This window comes from Hoplias malabaricus, chromosome 7 (assembly GCF_029633855.1).
Source record: "Hoplias malabaricus isolate fHopMal1 chromosome 7, fHopMal1.hap1, whole genome shotgun sequence".
In the NCBI taxonomy this organism is placed as follows: Eukaryota; Metazoa; Chordata; class Actinopteri; order Characiformes; family Erythrinidae; genus Hoplias; species Hoplias malabaricus.
The window spans coordinates 24089959-24111451 of NC_089806.1; the positions used below are offsets into that span (position 1 = coordinate 24089959).

The following is a 21493-nucleotide window of genomic DNA, read 5'->3' on the forward strand; positions in this document are numbered from 1 at the left end:
TTGTGACACTTAAGAGTGGAGAACAGCTAAAGTAAAGTAAAGTAAAGATTACTTGAATACAATCACAGAAATTATATTAATGAGTGTAACCTTTTAGGTTTATTGTGATGATTGTATGAGTGAGTATGATTTGTTGTCATAGATGAACACCTAGGGTGAGAATATGTGATTGTTTAAAATCTCTCATGGTTTTCCTAGGATTTAATTAGTATAAACTTCTTGTTAAATAATTAATCTATGTCTCTATAAGCATCCGGTTCTGTGATTTTCAACAAAGAGGAAAATCATTTTTTCATGTCATAGTTATAATTTGATCTCAGATTAAATATATTTTACTGTAACTCAAAATATATTTGACATCATCTGTGTTCTTAAGAAACTGGAACATCTCACTTCCTTAAATTATATCTTCATCTACAGACTTAAGTGTCACCAGTCTGAGCAACTGACTGTTCCTATATTTCTGAAAGAAGGTATAAGTTAATCTTGTTTAATTTTCAAATATATTCATTTCCACTAGAGTCATCGTATAGTTTCTAAAAATGTGTATTTCGATTTGACCAAGTACTGTCTGGTTGTGTGGGGTCCATTATCTCAGTTCCTACCTTAATATGACTAACCTGCGTCTGACACCTTATTTGTACGTCTTAAGCCGTTTAAAAATGGCAGCTGCTACATCATCAGTTTCTGGGGGGTGTTAATACAAGGGAGAATATAATAAGCTCAAAACAAGTTAAAAACTTTGTAACATCATAGCTAAAAGAATGTGCCATTATCCACCAGTTTACACAGAAAATTGTTAATCGTTTCACTAAAATATCTACCTACCCCAGGGAAAGGCAAAAAGTGAATGACCTGCCCCAGGATTTATGTTTCATTTTTGATTTTCCATTTCCAATTTAACGTGCTGCGAAGGACTGGCGCCCCCTCCAGGATGTGTTCCCACCTTGCGCACAGTGATTCTTAGTATCACACTGACTCCAATGAGTATTTCGTTATTATCAAGAGCTTTAGTATTTTTTTTTAATTCATTGGATAACGGTCATGGAGGTAGAATGCTTTTCAGAAGCTACACCAATGATGATATAAGCTTTTCATACACATTTGAAATACAAGACAGTATAGATATTGGTAGGTAGTTCAGAAATACAGATGAGTCTTCAGAGTTATACAGTGGTATAACGTTGGCCCATTTTAGCTCATCAGGAAATACACTAGTAAGTAATGACTGATTTATAAGGTGACGTATAGGGTCGGCTTTAGTAACACTGGCTGGAAATCATCCACATCAGCAGTTCTTAAGATTGTTTAAAATATCATTCAGTTCTATTAAGGTTACAGGGTGAAATTTCAAATCATTAAGTGTCAAGTGAAGATGTGGTTGTAACTGTGAAATATCTGGTATTATATCAGATCCAACTGATATCCAAAAAAATGATTGCACAATGAAAAACTCTAGCAATTTCACAATGACTAATAATAACTGTATTGTTGTAATATATAAACTCCTTCCCTTAAACACTCTAGGTACATTTACTTGTGAATATACTGATGATTCACCATGTGCTCTTCATGTTATTATGTGCTGGAAATGACCATTGAGTAATCATTTCACTAAATGCTGAGTACCCTCTTTGTGCATTGTCATGTGTTATAACATCGATTGTTCCATGAAGTTTGTAATCCAGTTCCTGAATTTCTTAATGTTTCTTTTGTTAAAATATCTTGCATTAATACTTTAGGTATACCTTTCCATGTACTAGGGAAAAGACCCAAAAATGATATCAGTATATGGAATACCACACAGTTAAGTTGGTAATATATTATCTATTATTCATTTATTCATTATATGTAACTGCTTATCCAGTTCAGGGTCATGATGGGTCCAGAGCCTACCTGGAATCAATGGGTGCAAGGCAGGAATACACCCTGAAGGGGGTGCCAGTCCTTCACAGGGCAACACACACACTCCTACGAACACTTTTGGGTCACCAATCCAACGTGTGTTTTTGGACCGTGGGAGGAAACCGGAACGCCTGGAGGAAACCCATGCGGACACGGGGAGAACACGCCAAACTCCTCACAGACAGTCACCTGGAGCAGGACTCGAACCCACAACCTCCAGGTCCCTGGAGCTGTGTGACTGCGACACTACCTGCTGTGCCAGTGTTTTTGAATTATATGTTATTCAGGTGAGTTGGATAATTAGGGGAAAGAAAAATTATTGTGATTTGTGAAACTAGAAGACTGCTTATGTAGGAGGTCAGTATTAAAGTCTCCTCATGTACCCAATTTATTTTTCCTCAGTAATCATACATAGAACCCTACTATCTTTTCAAATGCATCACTGCTGGAATTAGTAGCCATTAAAACCGTACAACAACGACAGAAAAGCACTTATGACCAGAATCTATTCTAACACTAGAATGTCTGGCAAGAAATCGCAACTATATTTCTAGTTCACTGTACTGTAGACATGTTTAACCCTGTCCTGTTCACAGATGCTATTAATTGTCCTCTATCGCCCCCCTGCGTTTTAACCGCCACAAGAGCAGATATTGAGTTTGAAGAGGACAGTGCATTTGCAGAGCGTTGGCCAGGTTTTCGTATTTGCGTTAAGTAAATTTCGCCTCATGTTCTCTTGTGATTAAGTTGGCCTCACTGCCAGGATTCATGGCAGTTACATTCTGATTTACTCTCTGCCTCCTTCTACACATCATGCCAACGTCGCCGACTTATGATTGGTCCTTTTACGTGTCAGTCAAGTGTATTTTTCTGTAGTAGAAGGCGGTTGTTGCCATATTACGTGGTAAAAGGTACTCTCAGAATCAGTACAGACATCCCAAGTCTCCCGGAAGTTCTGGGGATTTCTCACATATCTGCGGCTCCCTGATGCCCGCAAATCAGATACATTTCCTTTTGTTGTTGAATCTACAACAAGCGGCCAAGAGCCCACAAACGCACACGCAGGCAATACAGACTTATTTTCCCGATCATGTTTGGAAAAGAAAGGGAGATGTAGAGAAAGGCTGTACTTGCTGTTCATAACAACTATTTACTCTCACTCACTGAACGCATGCCGTCCGGGAGAAAAACAAAAAACAAAAAACAAAAAAACACTGCCCGCCCACACTAAAAACTGATTGGCTGACTAACAGATTCTGCAGAGAACAGGCCAATCAGAACCCTGCCTGTTTTGCCTGCGCTCCATATGCACACGAGGGTAATGGGTTATCACAAAGTAGGCTACCACAGCAAGAACCGCCAGGGGCAATATCCCCGGGTCTTTTCTAACACAAAATGTGTATTATGAAGCCAGATTTGGCCCAATTATCGCTCTAATCCGCCCCGCCAAATTATTCTAAATATGGCGTCAAAATCTAAACCTGCAAACCCTAGATTAACCAGTTAGAGGTCTGATTCTAAGCCTCTATGACGAACTGTGCATTACTAAATGACAGAATTGTTAAAAATAGTTGATATGGCTTATCTGTATTTGCCGGTCGGCCATTTTCACAGTAATTGTGGAGTGTGATTATTTTCCAAAAACAGCTCAACACTATTGCAAAGTATTCTTTCTTTGTCTGTAACTACTTACCAAGTTCAGGGTCTCAGTGGGTCCAGAGCCTGGAACCGCTGGGCCCAACGGCAGGAGCACACCCTGGAGAGGGCACCAGTCCATCCCTGAATTGCTTAATTTATTAATATTTTCATTTATGTTATTTCTATGGCCGTATGATTGTGAGGGGGTGACTCTCCCCCAAGGACATGGGTGACGTATAGCAACACCTCAAAGTGGTGGGGTAGGTTCACAAGTGGTTTTGGATTAGAAATAAAAAAAAGTTTAAAGAAATGTTTTCCTATTACCTCAATTTTTATTTACCTGCACTCGGTTATAAAATCGACCATAAAACTCCATTAAAATGTCTTATTTAGTCATGTACGAACACAAACTAATAAACATTTTAGATAAAAATTAAAATAATCATTAATAAATAATTATTAACAGGAAAATGTTAATCTAATTTGATAAATGCATTGTAATTGAAATAATTATACTCGAGATATATGAATGTGTTATTTATTATTAGTTCACTAAACTGCAATTACAGATGGAACTGCTCTTTTTAAGGTTTAATTTTGTGACCCTAAGAGCATCTGGGAAATTAAAATTCAAATATCAAATAACATTGCCATTGTATATCTTACACCTTGCACTAAATCTGAGTGTCGCTAAATCATAGGCATTGTACCCATCTGCATCTGTCCATTCACCCAGGCCTTGAAACAAGTCATTCTATACAGGGCTATTTACATGTGATACAAATCTGCTGTGCTGTTTGATCCTTGTGATAGTTTGACCAAATCCTGGCACAGACAGGAAAAACCACCACAAAACACTGCATTAGACAACAAACAATACACGTGAGAGATTTAGTGTAATAAACTTCTGTTAGTGTAATAAATGTCTGTATGGAAAAGGGGTCCTACCACCACCACTGAGAATAATTCAATCTGCACAATTCACTTTTAATCACTCTAAATGGCTATGCATTTTTAAGCTATTAGATCTGAATAAAAACAAATTCATACACTGAATCCAGACAGTTGATACATTAAGGAGTAACATTAAGCTATATACAACATATTAAGCTAATATAATTTTATTTTACATTTGGCAAGGGTTACTCATTACAAGTGCAAATGGCAGAAGAATGTCTTGGATTGAAAGCACTTTATAGCATGAAAGACTTGTGAATGAAGTTCAGTCTTTGGCCTGTGTACTTATTGGTCATACCATTTTCATATCAAAATGGGAATTAAAATATCAAAACTGACAACTTTTTTCAAAATCTATTAAGTGTACAAATAAGTGTTTTTGTGTAACATATAATTGTTTTTCAAAGTTCTAATATTCTCCTGCTCTGGTCATTTTATGGTAATGCTTTCATAGTGTTAAAAGGGAAAAAATAAGTAATTGGAAAATGGCAAGTGAGAAGAATTCATTCATCACTGCATTCATTGTGTTCCATCAAGGAAAAAGCACTGCAAAAGCATGTGCATCGATTTGTTCTGTTTTTGGGATAATCTTGTATACAAAAGAAAGTGTGTGTTTGGGTTTGGATGATTTAAAGATGGTGATTTTGATGTTAGTAACTGTGAATGTAACATATTAATACTTTTTTTATTTTTTAATATAATGACAAATGTCATTTTTCATACTAAGCATGCTGAAAAATGTTATCATAAAATGAAGAGTGGGAGAATATTTGATTTTTTAATTACAAATATACGTTACACAAAAGGAACACAGAAATAATGCTTAATTTTTACTAAAAATAACACAAAATAAAATTATATTTTCCTTTTTCTTTGAAAAACATGTCAAGTATATATATATTCCCTTAAAAAATAAAACAAAATAAAGAAAAAAAAACTGTTTTCACTTGGAAGACTTTTCTCAAGACATCTCAAGATACTTAATCCGTAATTTCGTAATCTGCTTAGTTGAATTTTTTAAAGCTTGGTGTTACTTTTAAGAGAGAATGGATATAGAATGGCTTTAGAACCATACTCAGACATAAATAAGTCATACGATTATGGGGGAAATTAAAAAAATTTTTTTCCCCCATTTAAGTGTGTTAAAAGATCCCCTTTCTTGCCACGTCTAAAATTATCTCAGGAGAATGGTTCCAGAGCCATCCTGCTGACCTGCTGTTACCAGAAGGTGGAAATATAGAAATATTAAAGTAAGTTTTAGCTTTACACACCTTGAGGTTCCTTGAAAAAAGGTCTTGTGAGGGGAAAAAAATACCTGTTTCTTTGATTTGGATTTTGAAATTCAAGTCAAATAACTATTAATATTCCTTTTTTTTTTGTTTCTGAAATGAAAACAGAACCACCAAAAATGCACAAACTATTCACTGTATTAAATTAAATACATGACTAACGTATTTGTCAAGTAGTGATAACATTCTTATGCTGTAGTACAACAAGAGAAAAAAAAAACTCTTTAATTTCTAGAACCATAACACATTAATCTCTATGGGTTGTGCCTGTGGTTGGAGCAGAAATGTGTCCCATCTGGAGGTCTCTAAGCAATAGTTTGAAAATGCTTAAAAGGTGGATGAACTGAGTGTCAGCTTTGCTGATTTTCCTGTTATAATACACTAACTAAACCTGGAAATTATATTTTTGAGCAGATTTAGGGAAGCAAACTGCAAGAATCCAATCCTCCAGGATGTGACCTCAATCAACTTACTCTAAAGCAATGATTCTATTTAGCAATTCTGCATAAGATGTATTCATAACCAGAGAAGCTGAAAGATGAAAGTCAAGTTACTATATACATAAACACCAATTCATATACTTTTATAAAGACTAACTCCCTTTTCCTCACTTTCTCAACTCTTGCACAGACAACTCTTCCTTATTGTCTGTGACCCACTTTTTTTTTTTTTTAATCCAAATTTAGTGGGACTGAGCGATACTGGAGAAGTACTCTAGCATGTCCTGAATGGTAAACTCCATGGTGATGCCTGAGCCGGGATAGCAGCGGTTTATCAGCCCCTCAAAGTGCTTGTATTGCCGGATGAACTCATCTTGCATGGAGTGCCACACCACCTAGTGGACAGCAGGATTTACAGTCACTAAATACATTAAGTGTCCTCAAAACTGTAGATCAAATCTGCACTGTAATTGTAATTCCTTAAATACAATTTAGTATTTTGGGTGAAAAATCACAATGGTTATCATGTGTATAATATCTGCTTCTCACCTGAAGAAGACTCTCTTCCTCACACAGGTGTTTGTCCACCTTCTTGTACAGATTGTCCAAGCCTTTTTTTACCTCTTTTCCAGGGTATTCTTTAATCACTTTCCTCAGCTCTTGTTTATTGAATGCTAGCTGGTAGCTCACCTCCTCTTCCCGTACACCCTGGGCCACTCGCGCCTCAACCCCCTCAAAAAAGTGCTGTAGGATACATGCAAATTTTGAAAATCATTAAATGTTCATTACAATTTATAATACTGGTTTTACACCTTCTGATGTGCTCGAAAATTTATTTTCTACTTTTATTATTTCCTTACTATTTATAAATATCCAATCACTTAAAAAATGTATGAAAACTAGTGGAACTGAGCTTACAACAGTACTGGTACACATGAAGGGATCCACTCCTCTATTTACTCAGTGGAGCAAATTTCAAAACATGAGGCGCTGTTCTAATTGTGTGCTTAATCAAGGGAGGAGTGGTTTGAAGAGAAGTTGAAAAATGTGTTGAGGAGAAAAATCAAAACAAAATGATTGCAAAATAAAGCAGTATAAGGCAGTTATCAAGGATCATGGTGAACCTACATAAAATCCTGATTAACTTTTTTACTTTTTTTTTTTTTCCAAAATATTTGTTACTGGCATCAATTCATATTAGAGTGCATTATTTTTTTTAAATGCGCTTGAGAACATCCTTTAAGTTGCTTACATTGAGTTTTTCTAGTGGCTGTCCCAGCGAATTAATGACATAGGATTGCAGATGGTCTGTGTATTTGTGCTTTGCCTCCTTTCTCTCTGCTTCCAGGCATGAGATCTTGAGGCGTGATAGAGTGGAGAAGATATGGTGGAAATTCTCCATCATCACCACATCACGCGGAGTCTTCTGGCTCTCATTGGCCACCTTCTCTACTGCTCTCATCCAAACAGAAAAAATATATTGCCATCTAGTCATATCTCTAGTCAAACTACTGTCATTCATCGGAATGATCTTTCATTCAAATAACTTTAATACTAGAACCCATTTTACTGGAATGAGTCTTTTGTGGTATCTTACCGTTCGTGAAAACAGCTCTGATGAGTTTGACATATGCCTTGTCCAAGTCCCCCCGTCGTTCTGCATTACGGAATATGGTCTCAGCCAGTTCTGCAAACTCCTCAAAGCTAGTGACGAAAGGCAGGATTCCAACCTTACTCTTCTTAGGGATCTTCACTTCCTCCATCTGCCTGATCTGACCAAACTGACAGACAGACAAAACACAACACAAATGAGCCTTGGTTCAGTTCATATTGAACATGGTTCTTTGAGACAGTATACTATACAATATTTTTACAGATACAAATCACCCATTCACATTTGAAGCTAAAGGCTTTCTAGGAATTGAGCTACTAAACATGTTTGCCATTTGTATTACTTATATTATTTATATTAAACAGAATTACACTCCAATTCTAAATATTCGGCACTAAGCCAATACTGTCATGGGTTAGGTTTTCAGGGGCAAACTGAAGGCTTATTTCTAATAGAGACAATTCGACATCTGTGTTGCCACTCACAATGCATTTGTCAAAATTCCTCTTCACTGTGACCAGCACATTGCCAAGTGTAGTGCTGAGATAGGAGGCAGGGTCCACGTTCTCTGCTGTCCACACATGATGGCTCATTTTCACCAGCATATAGAGCGAGTTAAAGCTGTCTATCTTATCACCTAGAGCTATAAGACTGTTCAGCTCTGTCTCGATGCTCTGGAAGATCTTATTCATCATTTGCCGGACCATGTCTTTCCTGATAAAGATAGAAGTGCAGATAAATGCAAATTATTTCACTGGATGCAAATGTAAATGTTAATTTAAATCAGAATTACAAATTAAAACCATTAGCAGGAAAATTAACATTCACCCCTTTCTGTGGACTGCAATGATATGTCAACAGAAAACAACACACATATCTCTCTAATATTGTCTCTAATAACCTGTTTGTATATTACACACAACAGAAAATCTGGTTTGCATGTGATTTACTACAATTATAATGTATTCCAAATTATATATGTATAAATTATATAGCTTCTTATTTGCAGTTTAACATTTGTCACTTTATACTTAGTCTTATTTCAGAAAACAGAAGCACTGACAGACTGTCCTATGTGTGTGTGTGTGTGTGTGAATGATGAGCTCTCACTTACTCTGATGAAATTGAGTGTCTGTGCTCGCTGACTGGTTTGGTATGGAGCCCTCCATCAGCATCATCAGTATTTTCTGCCTAATAATGGCCCAAAAATTGATTAAATATTGATGATTATGCACTGTAAAAGTGTGTAACTCAAACACTTCTAAAAGCGCACAGAGAAATAAACCAACCTGAGCCAGTGTTGGCTGCTGCTGCAGTTTAAAGAACTTGCTGATAAAGTCCTGCTCAGCAAGACACAGAGGCTCCAGCTCACTGAGGACTTGCTCAAAAATCTACAGACACAAAGAAGTTGTATACACAAGCCATTCCACCTTAAAAAAATCTACATGGTAAATCAATACACTGCAGTTAAGACAATAACTGGAATTATACTGAAATACTGTTATTATAAACAAAGCTAACATTAATGCTGTTAGAGTTTTAATGTTATTGCCTAATAATTAAAGCCTCACTTTGTCAAACTTCGTTCTGTCTGCCACATCCAGGTCAGAGGCGGACATGTTTCCCATGTCCAGCAGAGAGGAGGACTGTGAGCGGCGGCTATTGGAGCTGCTGACCGCTAGCTTGTTAAGACTGGATGTGGAGCCAGTAAGTTTCCCCGAGCTCCCGTGCAGGCCTGAGGCAGCAACACGTAAGAACAAAAACAATTTAGAGGATTCACAATAGCATTCCTCAAACACTGCCCTTTCTTATACTGATACACAGTCTAGATCATTTGAGTTCATTTTATAACATGAAATTTTTCATGTAGTTTTAAAAGACTTTCACACATTCTCTGTAGTATGGTCTATATATATATATATATATATATATATATATATATATATATATATATATATATACACAGATGGGGAAAATTTATTTTTATTGTGATCAATTGTCCCAACATGCTTTCCTGATCAACTGCCAGTTTCATTACAAAGAAAACAATGTATAAATCTCTATAGCATTTTTTTTTCAAATCAGACACTAATGTTACTTTTTAATCTCTTCATGCATTGAGATAATGTCTTGAAGTATCAAGTCAAAAATGTTCTATTTTTGCCATATCACCCAAAGCCTAGAGTCACACATTAAAGTGAATTGAAATTTCATTTAAAGAAACCCTATCAATATGCCAACTTATCTACAACGTTTTATCAAAGGGCAATAACCTCTGTATACTAATCGGGTTGGTCTCAAGCTTAATAGAGGAATTCCACAATTATATAGGAATTCCACATTTATTTTCTTTACAAATTTTTGTAAAATGAATTATGACGCAAACAAATTCAGAGTGGTTTGATAGCAGTTTAAAAATGTGTATTACACCATTTCATGGTTGAAAGAAATCATTCAATTCCACATGAAGACAAACACAAAACTCCAAAAAGCTGGTGACATAAGACATGTCTAAGGTTAGTCTGACCAACACACACATTTTGTGAGGATTTCTGCATACAAATGCCTAGAGTGACACATAAGCAACGTACATGACAAAGACTATCTGCTGATGGAGATCTGAAGAATTTGATTGTGAACGTGTGTGTGTGTGTGTGTGTGTGTGTGTGTGTGAGAGAGAGAGAAGGCACTATATGTTTGGTAAATTAAGCTGCAAACAGTAGCGGTTCTTCAAGCTTAGTGAATAAAGAAGAAAGAGCATTCTGAAGGTAAGAGTTTTGGCTGACAATTAAAAGTTTTATTCTTTATTGTGCTTGTCCACTGAAAGGAAGTGGGGCATTGTGAGCTGTGCTGGTACTTACTTTCTGTCTCCTGTTTGAGAGCGCTCTCTTTCCGAGGAAGCGTGGCTGCAGGCCGGTTAGAAAGGCAGGCATCAGAGACAGAGACACGTTAGACTCATGACATGCAGCGGGGCTCAAGGGTTAGGGGTTAGAGGTCAGTGTTCACATACTGACATGCACTGCAGTGGTTGAGTTTGGGCTTGAAGGATTGCGGGCCGCTTGAAAGCAAAATTCAACCAGATTTTGTTCCCTACACTTCAAACCTCTGGGACAGAGGAAATGATGCCCATCTGCTGGTGTGGCTTGGAATGACAGTATGTTTTTAAGGAAAATCTATATGCAATTAAAGTCAAAAACAGTGCATGGAGAAAGGATTCTAAAAGCATACTCTGGCTGTTTACACTTTAGCAAAATGGTGGACATATGAAAGCAAATCAAATATTATTTACCATTTATGTTTAGACACACCAAATATGATACGAGTGAGAATTTCTAGGCACTTTAAGGTTAGATTTGTGAAGATGCGATTAAAAATAATCCTAAATACATATAGATTTTTTTCCTGCATTTGTGATCAATAAGTAATGTTTTTATTTACTACAGTAGGCCTGGATCCTACTTCGTATACAATAATAACAATGTAAATCACATTGTATCACAATACAGGTCTGACAAAGACAAGATTAGATATTTTGTCCAAATCATTTAAAATTTGCTTAAAATGTACTGGTAATACATAAACAAATAAATAAATGATGCATTTACAGGTTGTGACTTATTCAGAGCATGTCTGAATTTCTCTTATGGTACAGCACCAAGTAGTATGCGAGTGTGCATGCAAGAACATGTGTCCTCAGAGACACAAAACCAGACAGTGTATGTGAATTGTTGCTAAAATAAAGTTCTATGGAAGCTGGGTGGACCTGGAAGACTGGTTAACTATGCCCTTGCTGATCATGGATATCTCTGGCATCTTTACATTCTGGTTGCGGAGTTGTGACCTTAGCTGTGGCATTCCTGAGCCTCTGATTTTGATGGTGATTAAGGCATATGAGGCCACACAGCACATGTCAGGACTATAGCAACAAACCAGGTGAAGTTAACGACATCATACACCATTACACAAATATCATGACATTCAACAGCGATGGCTGGATTTTTAAAAAAAATCTCCCTATTAAACTACACCATTTAGGCTCTCAATAGGGAGTCATTTCCAATTCAGTCCATTTATAAGACAAGTGCTTTTGACATCAATACTAGGTTTGTCAGTATAGCAAGCAATGACAAAACTCTGTAATTGCACATTATTAAATGCATGCTACCAAAAGACACTACAAACAGAAGACAAACAATGAACAAAAAAAAACATACCACATAATTCATCACAAACAAAGGACTTTATTCAAAAACAGAAATATGTCTTACCAAACTTGCCCTTCCCTTCTTTTGTAGTTCCTGCCATTTTGATTTTGGCAACTTCAAAGAAGTCTTTAATTTCCCTCTCGTACAGTCTAGTCATGTAATCAACATAGGTCTGAAAGGAGGAAGAACATGTGAAATCAATGTTTAGGTATGTTCACTGTAAGTATTCACTCTCTCAGTGTATAATTGTTATAAACTAATATCCTATTGCAGTATTTTATTCTTTGTGAATACATGCAATTTCATATTTTCCTTTGGCTTACCTGTTTGTTATGAAGTTTGAAAACATACCTAATTAACACCCAGTAGTTTGGTGATATTTGGACTTTATTTAGCACATTATATTTAGCACATTAGTAATTGTCATGGTTTAGTAGTAGTGCCTGAGCAAGTAAATCACCCAGATGCTGGACACCTGCTCTCCCAGGACAGGTGTTTTGTAATGGTTACGGTGAGAAGTCATAAAGAGTGCTCACCCTAGACAGGCCTTCATACTTCTCTCTCTGTGTGTTCTTTAGCCACTCCATCAGCTTGGCATACCTCAGCAAATCTCTGTGCAGTGGGCTGTGCTTGGGCAGGGTTAGCTCTGCTGTGTGCTGAGACAGTGTGGAGCTCTGATCATGACCCTACACAGACACACACACACACACACACACACACACACACACATACACACAGAGAGAATCTAAGCATAAGGTAAGCTCAGTTTACCTGGGCCAAAAAGGAGAAACACAAAATCTCACACAAGTATTCAAAGTCATCACTGTAAGAAATAAGCAGATCAATGAAACATACAAACTCACATGGATGTTATGATGGTATTCAGACAGCCTAAAGCCCAAGCAGTAGTTAGTCTAAACTAACATTCACTTACAGTCAGCCTTGTAAGGCACGCAAAGCTCTTCTCACAAGGCTGGCACACAACGTGCTTCTCTTTCCCCAATCCAACACTGTGCTTTCAGAGTTTATATATATATATATACACACATATACACTACCTCTCAAATACTTAGTTATAGCATGCAGAACAATACTTATCAGTCTCAATATTACACTACCACATCACCAGGAGGCATAAAAAAACAGTCCTCACTGAGCAAAACAGTGCACTCTCCCTCCACACCACAAGGGGGCAAGATTGAGAGATTCTGCTGGTGTCACAAGTGAGTTCATGGGCTTCTAGGGATCCTGAGATGAAGAACGCACCACAGACATGCTTCTGTGGAAACGAGGGCATTCAATGGTTGAAGACTGTTAGTGAAGTAAGTGAAAGACATGTTTGACTAGCATGGCTGGGTCAAAGGGGGTGCCAGGGAGGGCGTACTCACGGGGAGTGACAGACAGGACGACCTATAGAATTGGGGGATGGTCATTTTGAAGTGACTGAAGTGGTTGAACTGACAGAGAGCAGAGTGACGCGAGGTGGCACAGAGAGACAGGACAGGTGACGGATCAGAACCAATCACAGAGCAGAGAAAACTATTTAGAACAGGAGGAAATCAGTCATAGAACATCGCATGACCAAACTAAGTATATAGACACAGGAGAAGAGAAAGGAAAATAAACAGCAGCTAAACAAGAAAAAGAACTAGGGGAAATATGTCATTTATGTATATATGCATAAATATGTATGTTTTAAATTCAACTTTATTTTAAGCACAGAAACAATTTATGAGTGTGCCTGTATTACCTGGTGTACAAACACATTGTTGAGGTGGTTGGTGAGGCGCCGAGCAAAAACATCTCTAAGTTCAGAAAACAGGTGCTGCTGCTGTTTCACAGCCATCAACTTATCGTGACCTACGACACACACACACATCTCTATTTTGTCAACAGTTGCATTGCTGATGTATGCAGTGCAATATATAGCAAATACAGAAATGTGCTACAAATGCAGAAACACTGCACAAGTCACAAAAAAACAAATCAGTAACACAGTAACTACAACAGAACACAATGCACAATTAGCTGATTTGTCTCAAAAACATTATATGGCCTGAATTTTGTCCACATTCCCCAGAGTAAAAAGACACAGTCAAATCATGAAGCTGACAAATTTAACTGTGAAGTTACTTTAGTTGTGCTGATATCTTTTGCAGCATTCCTGAATTTGCTACATATTGGGTCTTCTTGGTCTCGCAAAAAGGCCAAAAAATTGGTCTTTTAAAATCCTCTACTGATCAGTGTTGTGGTAGCACAGATCTGAACATTCCCTATTTAATGGAAACAATTTTTCATTTGTGCACAACCGATAAAACAACCACCTGGCCACAATTGCAATCCCCCAACTGCCTCATATACACATATACCACTGGCTTTCTACAGTTGGCATTTTAACAATTTGGAACTACAGCATCTCTGTAAAGTTCTCTACAGCAATAGATAATTGTATATTGTATATTATTGTACTTATTCATTCAGGCATTTCCTGGAGAGAGACAAGTCACAGTGTTTTTCTTTAGCTCCCATATACATACTCCTGCTGGCATAACAACATCCTCCAAAATGACCCTGATGTCAATATGAGAGTCTAGTAGTAACACTGCTTAACATTAAAAAAATTATTTTCAGTCTGGTTACACAGAACAGTGTAGCCTGAGGGCAGGTCAACTTGCAGAGCTTGTTCAAGCAAGATATGGGAAGTATCTGTCATGTTGCATATCAGACGAAGAACAGATAAATGTATCGTAGCCTACCTGAAAAATTTTAACAGAAAATATAATTTTTTTTGTGACTTTTTATGAGACCCAATTCAGGGTCATTGAAACAAGTGACAACGGCACTGTAATAAAACAAATTAATGCAATACCTTGAGAAAGGTTCAGATTCAAGATGTTTTTCTCCACTCTGGCTACATTCACATTTAAAATATGTTGGCCTCATGCTGTAAATATTAAAATGTGGCAAATATAATATTTTTTGGCCCATCTAGCAGACCAGATCCATTAAAATATAGCTCCATTTGCTTGGTGTTACATTAAATACTGCATAAAGGGCTCTGCTCTTGATGAAAAGAAGACACAGGAGAGGGAAGGGAGACAGAAGACAGCAAAACAGTCAAATGTGCTGCTGCCATTTATACCAGAAATTTTTAGTTCAGTTACCAGCTTCATGTTGATATTTTTCATTTCCACTTTTAACACTAGAAGTGCTGTGCCTCTATGAACTAAGTTGCTGAAACCTAGAAGTGCAAAGTGCTGGTAATATGACCATAACTACTCTGAGCGCTGTGCTGACTTCCCCTACCAAAATTTAGTCAAATTAGTCAAATTATAAGCTCTCTGTACTTCCAGTGATAAGGTGGAAAGAAAATTCAAATATGAAGCTGGTAAATAAGTGTCACTAGACGAGGATGATATTATCTTATTTATAGGTTTTTCCCTTCCATGACAATGTTAATTTAGTAGGCTGAGGAGTGCTTCACAATTTTCATATACAAACATTTATTTCCAACATAAATGTGTCCGTTACAAGGCTAATATTCGTGTTACTCGCCAGCTTCTTATTTGAATTTTCTGTTCCACCCAAAATTTCAAGGGTAAAGTTAGCTTTTGTTGGTCCAGCAAAATTAGGCTTGCCTAGCTGCACGTGTAGATACATAAATGAGAACACAGACACATATCGGTTAACACTGTAAAAAAAGTTTTAAATTAAATATATTAATTATTTTCTGTATTCATGAATTTCCCCTGAATTAAATACTATAACAGGCTTACCTGTAGTCTGAATTTAGCCTTTTAATGTAAACATGAATGCTACATTACAAAGGGGCACATGTTTTATTCACTAGGTCTGCATGCAAAGCCTATTTCTGTTAATCCTTACACAGAGTAATGTTTTACAAACCTGGACGAAGTGCTACGTTCATGCACTGCAGCAGAGCCTCCGAAGCATTGATGCAAGCCTCTATGCCTTTAGGAGAGGACAGATCTCCCTCTTGCAGAGCTCTGATATGCCCTTTAGAAAGATCCATGTAATTCTGCAGTGAATCATAAACAGAGGGAAAAACAGACACTTAAGATTTAGGAATGCTTCAGGGGAAACAATTCTGAAACTTCAAGGCTACTACAAGTAGTGCTGGGTGATAAAATTATTTTTGTCTAATTTACAATAAACTAGACATTGCTTTCATCCTGTCACAAACCCAAACACCAGCACATATTGCACAGTTTAAATGATTAAACAGGGGTTCAGTTTACTCATTTTGTCAAATGGATGTTCTAATGACCCCAATCCTCCCTCAACTGGGGCTTCCCAGTGCTTCTCACCACAAGGAACTGAATCTCATCCAGCAGTTTGCCATTGTTTGTGTTGCTGATCTGAATGAGGCGGTTGCTCTGTGAGATCTGGTCCATCTGCTCCTTGACGCTCTGAAGCATCTCCTCATAACTCAGCAGTTTGTTCTCGATTGTGTCCACTTCAGTCAGAGCCTCATCCAGTAGCTGCATCAAGATGTTTACCTGCTTCTCTGAGGCCATTATTGATTGGATGTTTGCCTGAAGGACAGAAATTTGGCCCAACCATGTGACCTTAAGTATTTTATAACCAATTCCGACTTTCATCTCAGTGTTTCTAGACACTGTAGGCACTCACCCCATCCAGGACCTGCAGCTCCCGGGAGAGCTTCTCTGCAAAGGCCTCAGCATTGGAGATGGCATACTCACACACCTCCATCATATTCTCAATGTCCTGCTCCTCTCGAGCACTGAGCTCCTGGTAGTCATCCAGAGTATCTTCATCACCCCCAGCAACACTCTGGCTCTCACCACTGGGCACTGACTCTAAGGAAGATATGATATAGAATAATGCAGGATATTTCAGTCAGTCCCTCACCTCTAACACACACATACACACACTACATCACTAAAGGGGATACTCAAAATGTGGAAGGAGTAGAAACTTTCAGGTTGTTTCAGATTGTAGAATTCCAGCAGTGAAACATTCAAGGAAATGAGCATATTCATTTGAGAGTATATTTTAAAATATGAAAGTGCTATTTGTGGAGCAGTCAGAGTTGCAATACTTTCTGCACAGTATCTGCTGCTTAAATTTTGATCTTCAAATCTAAAACTTTTATTTATTCTGATACTAATTTTTCTGTGCTCATACTTGGATTTTCAGGACAATATAAGCCCTAAGCAAATCAACAAGGGTTGATTTTTTTTAATAATAAATAAATAAATAAATAAATAAAAGGTGAACACACCCAAAACATCCAACCTGCTTCATCTTCAACAAATTCAATTCATGTTATGCTGCCATTTTAATGTAAAATATCACCCCACCTTATTTTTGATCATATTCATGACAACAGGATGCATATGCAAATACACACAGGGTCTAGAAGGGCTTCACAATTATTAATATATTTATTTTCTTAATTACCCAGCAATTCTACTTGCTCACTAGCTCTTAACATTAATAAAATGCTTTATAAATAAGGGCACATGGGCAGGATCTTATGAACATGATTTTCCAAAACTGCATATCTGTTTTTATTAAATTGCATGGAAAAATAAAACAAGACTGTGGCTTAATTATTAAAACAAAATGCAGGCCTAAAGTAAAAAAACAAAAACAAAAACCCTGAATTAAAAAGAAAAAAAGCCCTGCATAGTTATGAATCAAACAACTATGTTGTATGAAAGTGAATTCAGACTGGCAAGAAAACTGTTACAGGCAAGGAAATGAATGAGGAGGGAAATGGAAATGGAGGAAAGAAGGGAAATACAGTACCAACCTTCAGCTTTAGGAAGCTCTAACCATTGAGAGATTTAAAGAGAAGAGTACAGAACAGAGGTTATAAAGTTTTACAATTACACTCAGTGAAGGAAAGAGAGGGAGGGAGGGAGGGAGGGAGGGGGAGAGAGAAAGAGAGAAACATGTTTGGTCAAGATATTAAGTTTAACATTAAAACCTATTTGACTACATTCATAATCCTGAGAACTCTACATGCAACAATTAGTCACAAAAATTCTAATGACTGAAAAATAGATTATTGCTACAGTAGTTAGAGAATAATGCGAAACAAAATGCACATGCCATTTCACCCATGCTTCATTAAGAAAAGCTGTAAGTTTACTACCTTCTAGCAGCTGGGAGCTGACATTCACAAATTCAACTTTCTTTCTCAGGTAGCGCTGGTTCAGCTTCCAGATGCAGGAAATGAAGGCATTCTTCTCTGCTGTGCTGCTGGCCACCCAGCGATACACCTTCTCAAAATGTAGGTCAAACTCTGGGTTCTCCTACAGGGAGAGGAGTAGATGACAGATCAGATGATATTGCTACTTGCATGAAAAGCCATTACAGGAAGATTCACATATAAACTCCTACCTTGTTAGCATCTTTGGCATCAACCTCAGCCAGGTCACGAAGCTCCCAGGCCATTTGTCTCTTGTAGAAATCTCCTTTGTCCGACTTCTTCACTTTCACCACTTTGACCTGCACTGGGCGCTCCGTTGTCACTAAATAAATAAATAAATAAATGTCCCACCCACAAATACAGAAGCATTTTACACTGGATTTTTTTCGAATAACTGTTGTCAAGCTAGGTTCCTACCTGTGGCACATAGGAAACAGTTCTTCTTTTTCTTCCCTGCCTTGCAGACATTGACAATACTGAGCAGCCGCTCATCATTGGGAGTAAAAATGTCCCTCTGGAGAGCATGCTTTATGGCAGTCATTGTGTGTCCTAGAAACAGTACATTTAGGTTATAGAAAAAAGAAATATCCACAGATATAAAGCTGGTGTTACAGAAAATGAGGTGTGTCCACAGAAGATATAAGTGCACTCTGATTAACTTGTTTTAATTACATTTTATGCAATACAATTTTATTATGTTTTGAAATACAAGAAATAAAGGTTCAGACAGTGAAAATCAAGTTGTTAATTAGTTAACATTCTTTTAAATTAATTTTATATATGTTAGATGATATATCATGAACAAAATAAGCAGTCGACCCAGGGTTGAGCATTTCTGCTTTAACACTGTATTGTTCAAAATAATGTCTTTATCAGGTGGATTTAAACAGCCAAGGTTTCTTATGTCATAAACCTAAGGAATCAATCCTGTCACCTAGTCTCTGAGGTTTAAAGCAGCAGGCTAGTGATGGAGGGATAAGTGGATATTGGGGGACTACTTGTAAATTCATAGATTTAGAAATAGTGAATGAAGGTGTAGAGTTAAATCTATGTCACATTTAAGGCATTTCAGGATTTTCTTGCCATTAACTTCTAAATATCTCATGTTGATTAACAGAAATTATTTAAACTGATGACCAGAGAGGGACTGATATATAGAATTCACCATGGATTTACAAAATCTGCTTTCTGTTTAAAATGCATATTGTACAGCTACTTTCATTTGGAAGTGTCATTTGTGAAGAAATATTAGTTCAGGAGAAGCTTCTGGTGTCCTACTACCGCTCAGCCATTGTGAGTGTGCTGATATATATTTCAGTGTGGCATAGCAGCTGCTCTGCGGCAGAAAGAAACGCACTGCAGAGTCATAAACATAGCCTAGAAGATCATCGGATGCTTACTAGCCTACCTGGAGGACCTGTTCAGCTCTCACAGCCACAATTCAGGGCAACCAACATACTAAAGGACGCATCTCAACCCGGACGTCATCTGTTTGATCTGCTGCCCTCTAGTAAACAAATTATATCCATCACATCTCAGACAAACAGACTTAAAGACTGTTTAAGTTTTTGGAGCTGAACAAGTCCAAACACACAGACACGCACTGACATTGACTCCAATAAAATACTGTACAATACTCTAATGTTCAATTCCACTTCTCATCTATTTTTTAGGGTGCAATAATAATTTAAACTATCCAGGGAATGTGAAATAATCAACTTATACCTCATTTCTTTATGTACATATACACATTCTTTCATTCATTGTCTGTAACCCCTTATCCAATTCAGGGTCACAGTGGGTCAGGAGCCTACACAGAATCACTAGGCGCAAGGCGGGAACAGTCCTTTACAGGGTGACACACACACAGGAACAGACACACATTCACTCACACCTACGGACACTATTGAGTGTTTTTTTTTTTTGGACCATGGGAGGAAACCGGAGCACCCGGAGGAAACCCATGCGGACACGGGGAGAACACACCAAACTCCTCACAGACAGTCACCCGGAGCGAGGATCAAACCCACAACCTCCAGGTCCCTGGAGCTGTGTGACTGTGACACTACCTGCTGCTCAACCGTGCCGCCCATATATATATATATATATATACATACATATACACACACAGCACTTTTTTAAATTCTGCACTTTTTAGTATTTTGTCCATTACTTATTTACTTATATTGTGTGTGTAAAGCACTGATGGATTGCTGCTCAATGTCGTTGCAAATGTGCAATGACAATAAAAAAACCTTATCTGATCTTAAGGGAAAATAAGCCCTCAGACTTCACCCGGCAAACACTGGTCAGAGCTGGTCACTTTGTATAAAAAAGGCAGTGTGGGGACTGATAGCCGTATTGCTTTTCAGATACAGTTCATCACGCTATGGTAATATACAGACAGTAGCTTTTCATGTGTCAGAATAACGTATTGTGTAATACAGACAGACATAAGACGTCTGACACATCTATCAAAAAGAATAAGAGCTAACGGTAGCTTCCGAGTGAACACACCTCGGTCGTTGATTTAGGATTTAAAAACGGCAGTCCCTTTGAGTGCAAAGTATGCCACCTTTAAGTCACATATCCGCACACTCCACTGAACGTCCTCAATGAAAAGGTCTGGTAAAAACTTAACATTATATTCCCTTTCTACTGAGGAATCTTCCTCCAGAGGCCGTTTCAGAGAACTGTGTTTAACAGTAAACAAAGACGAGACCTCACCTCAAAACACACCCGTACAGCGAAGAGGTGCGGAAATAAACACGGTTATCCTTTACTCCACACTTATGTTCACATCTATGCGTCAAATTTCGGTAAAAATTATGTCCATTTCACGACCACAGCCCACCAACACCCCGCACCACAACAGCTGACAGATATCTGGGAAGTCTCCGCAGGGACAGTCTTCCTCCACTCTCCAGGTTTAGCTCCGACTACAGGCCTGGAGTAAACACTGACATCGAAAAACGGTCCGTGGACATTTTATTAGTTTGATTCTTAGACTGAATGTAGAATGAGAGAAACGAAGAAAAAAAAAACGTTTGTTCGTTTTACATTTGAATAAGCGAAGAAAGAAACGAGAATTAAGTCCGTGTTTTTGTTTTCTGTTTCCAAAACACATATACGGTTCATTATTTTGATAAAGAAATGTAAGCGGGATAAAAGCACTGCATTTACTTCATTAGTCCGTCTGAGCGAAGACCTCTTCTTCAGCGGCTATCCGCTAGTCACACACTGCT

General features: G+C 37.6%; 1 protein-coding gene across 4 annotated transcripts; it reads right to left on the bottom strand.

The window, feature by feature from the left end:
* Positions 1-4106: 4106 nt before the first annotated feature.
* Positions 4107-21172, bottom strand: exoc1 (exocyst complex component 1). 4 transcript variants are annotated; one of them, XM_066677288.1, is made up of 20 exons: positions 20976-21172; positions 18666-18797; positions 18440-18570; positions 18192-18351; positions 17847-17864; positions 16700-16887; positions 16375-16602; positions 15953-16085; positions 13797-13906; positions 12583-12732; positions 12110-12218; positions 10703-10747; positions 9413-9576; positions 9131-9232; positions 8956-9032; positions 8327-8555; positions 7827-8010; positions 7482-7681; positions 6779-6973; positions 4107-6624 (listed from the first exon to the last, which is right to left on the bottom strand). In XM_066677288.1, exons 2-20 carry the CDS (start codon positions 18787-18789, stop codon positions 6472-6474), a joined length of 2700 nt encoding a protein of 899 aa, XP_066533385.1. In that variant the 5' UTR covers positions 18790-18797; positions 20976-21172; the 3' UTR covers positions 4107-6471. The 4 variants fall into 4 exon arrangements, with proteins under 4 accessions (XP_066533385.1, XP_066533386.1, XP_066533387.1 ...); XM_066677289.1 differs by lacking the exon at positions 17847-17864; XM_066677290.1 differs by lacking the exon at positions 10703-10747.
* Between the last annotated feature and the right edge of the window lie 321 nt (positions 21173-21493).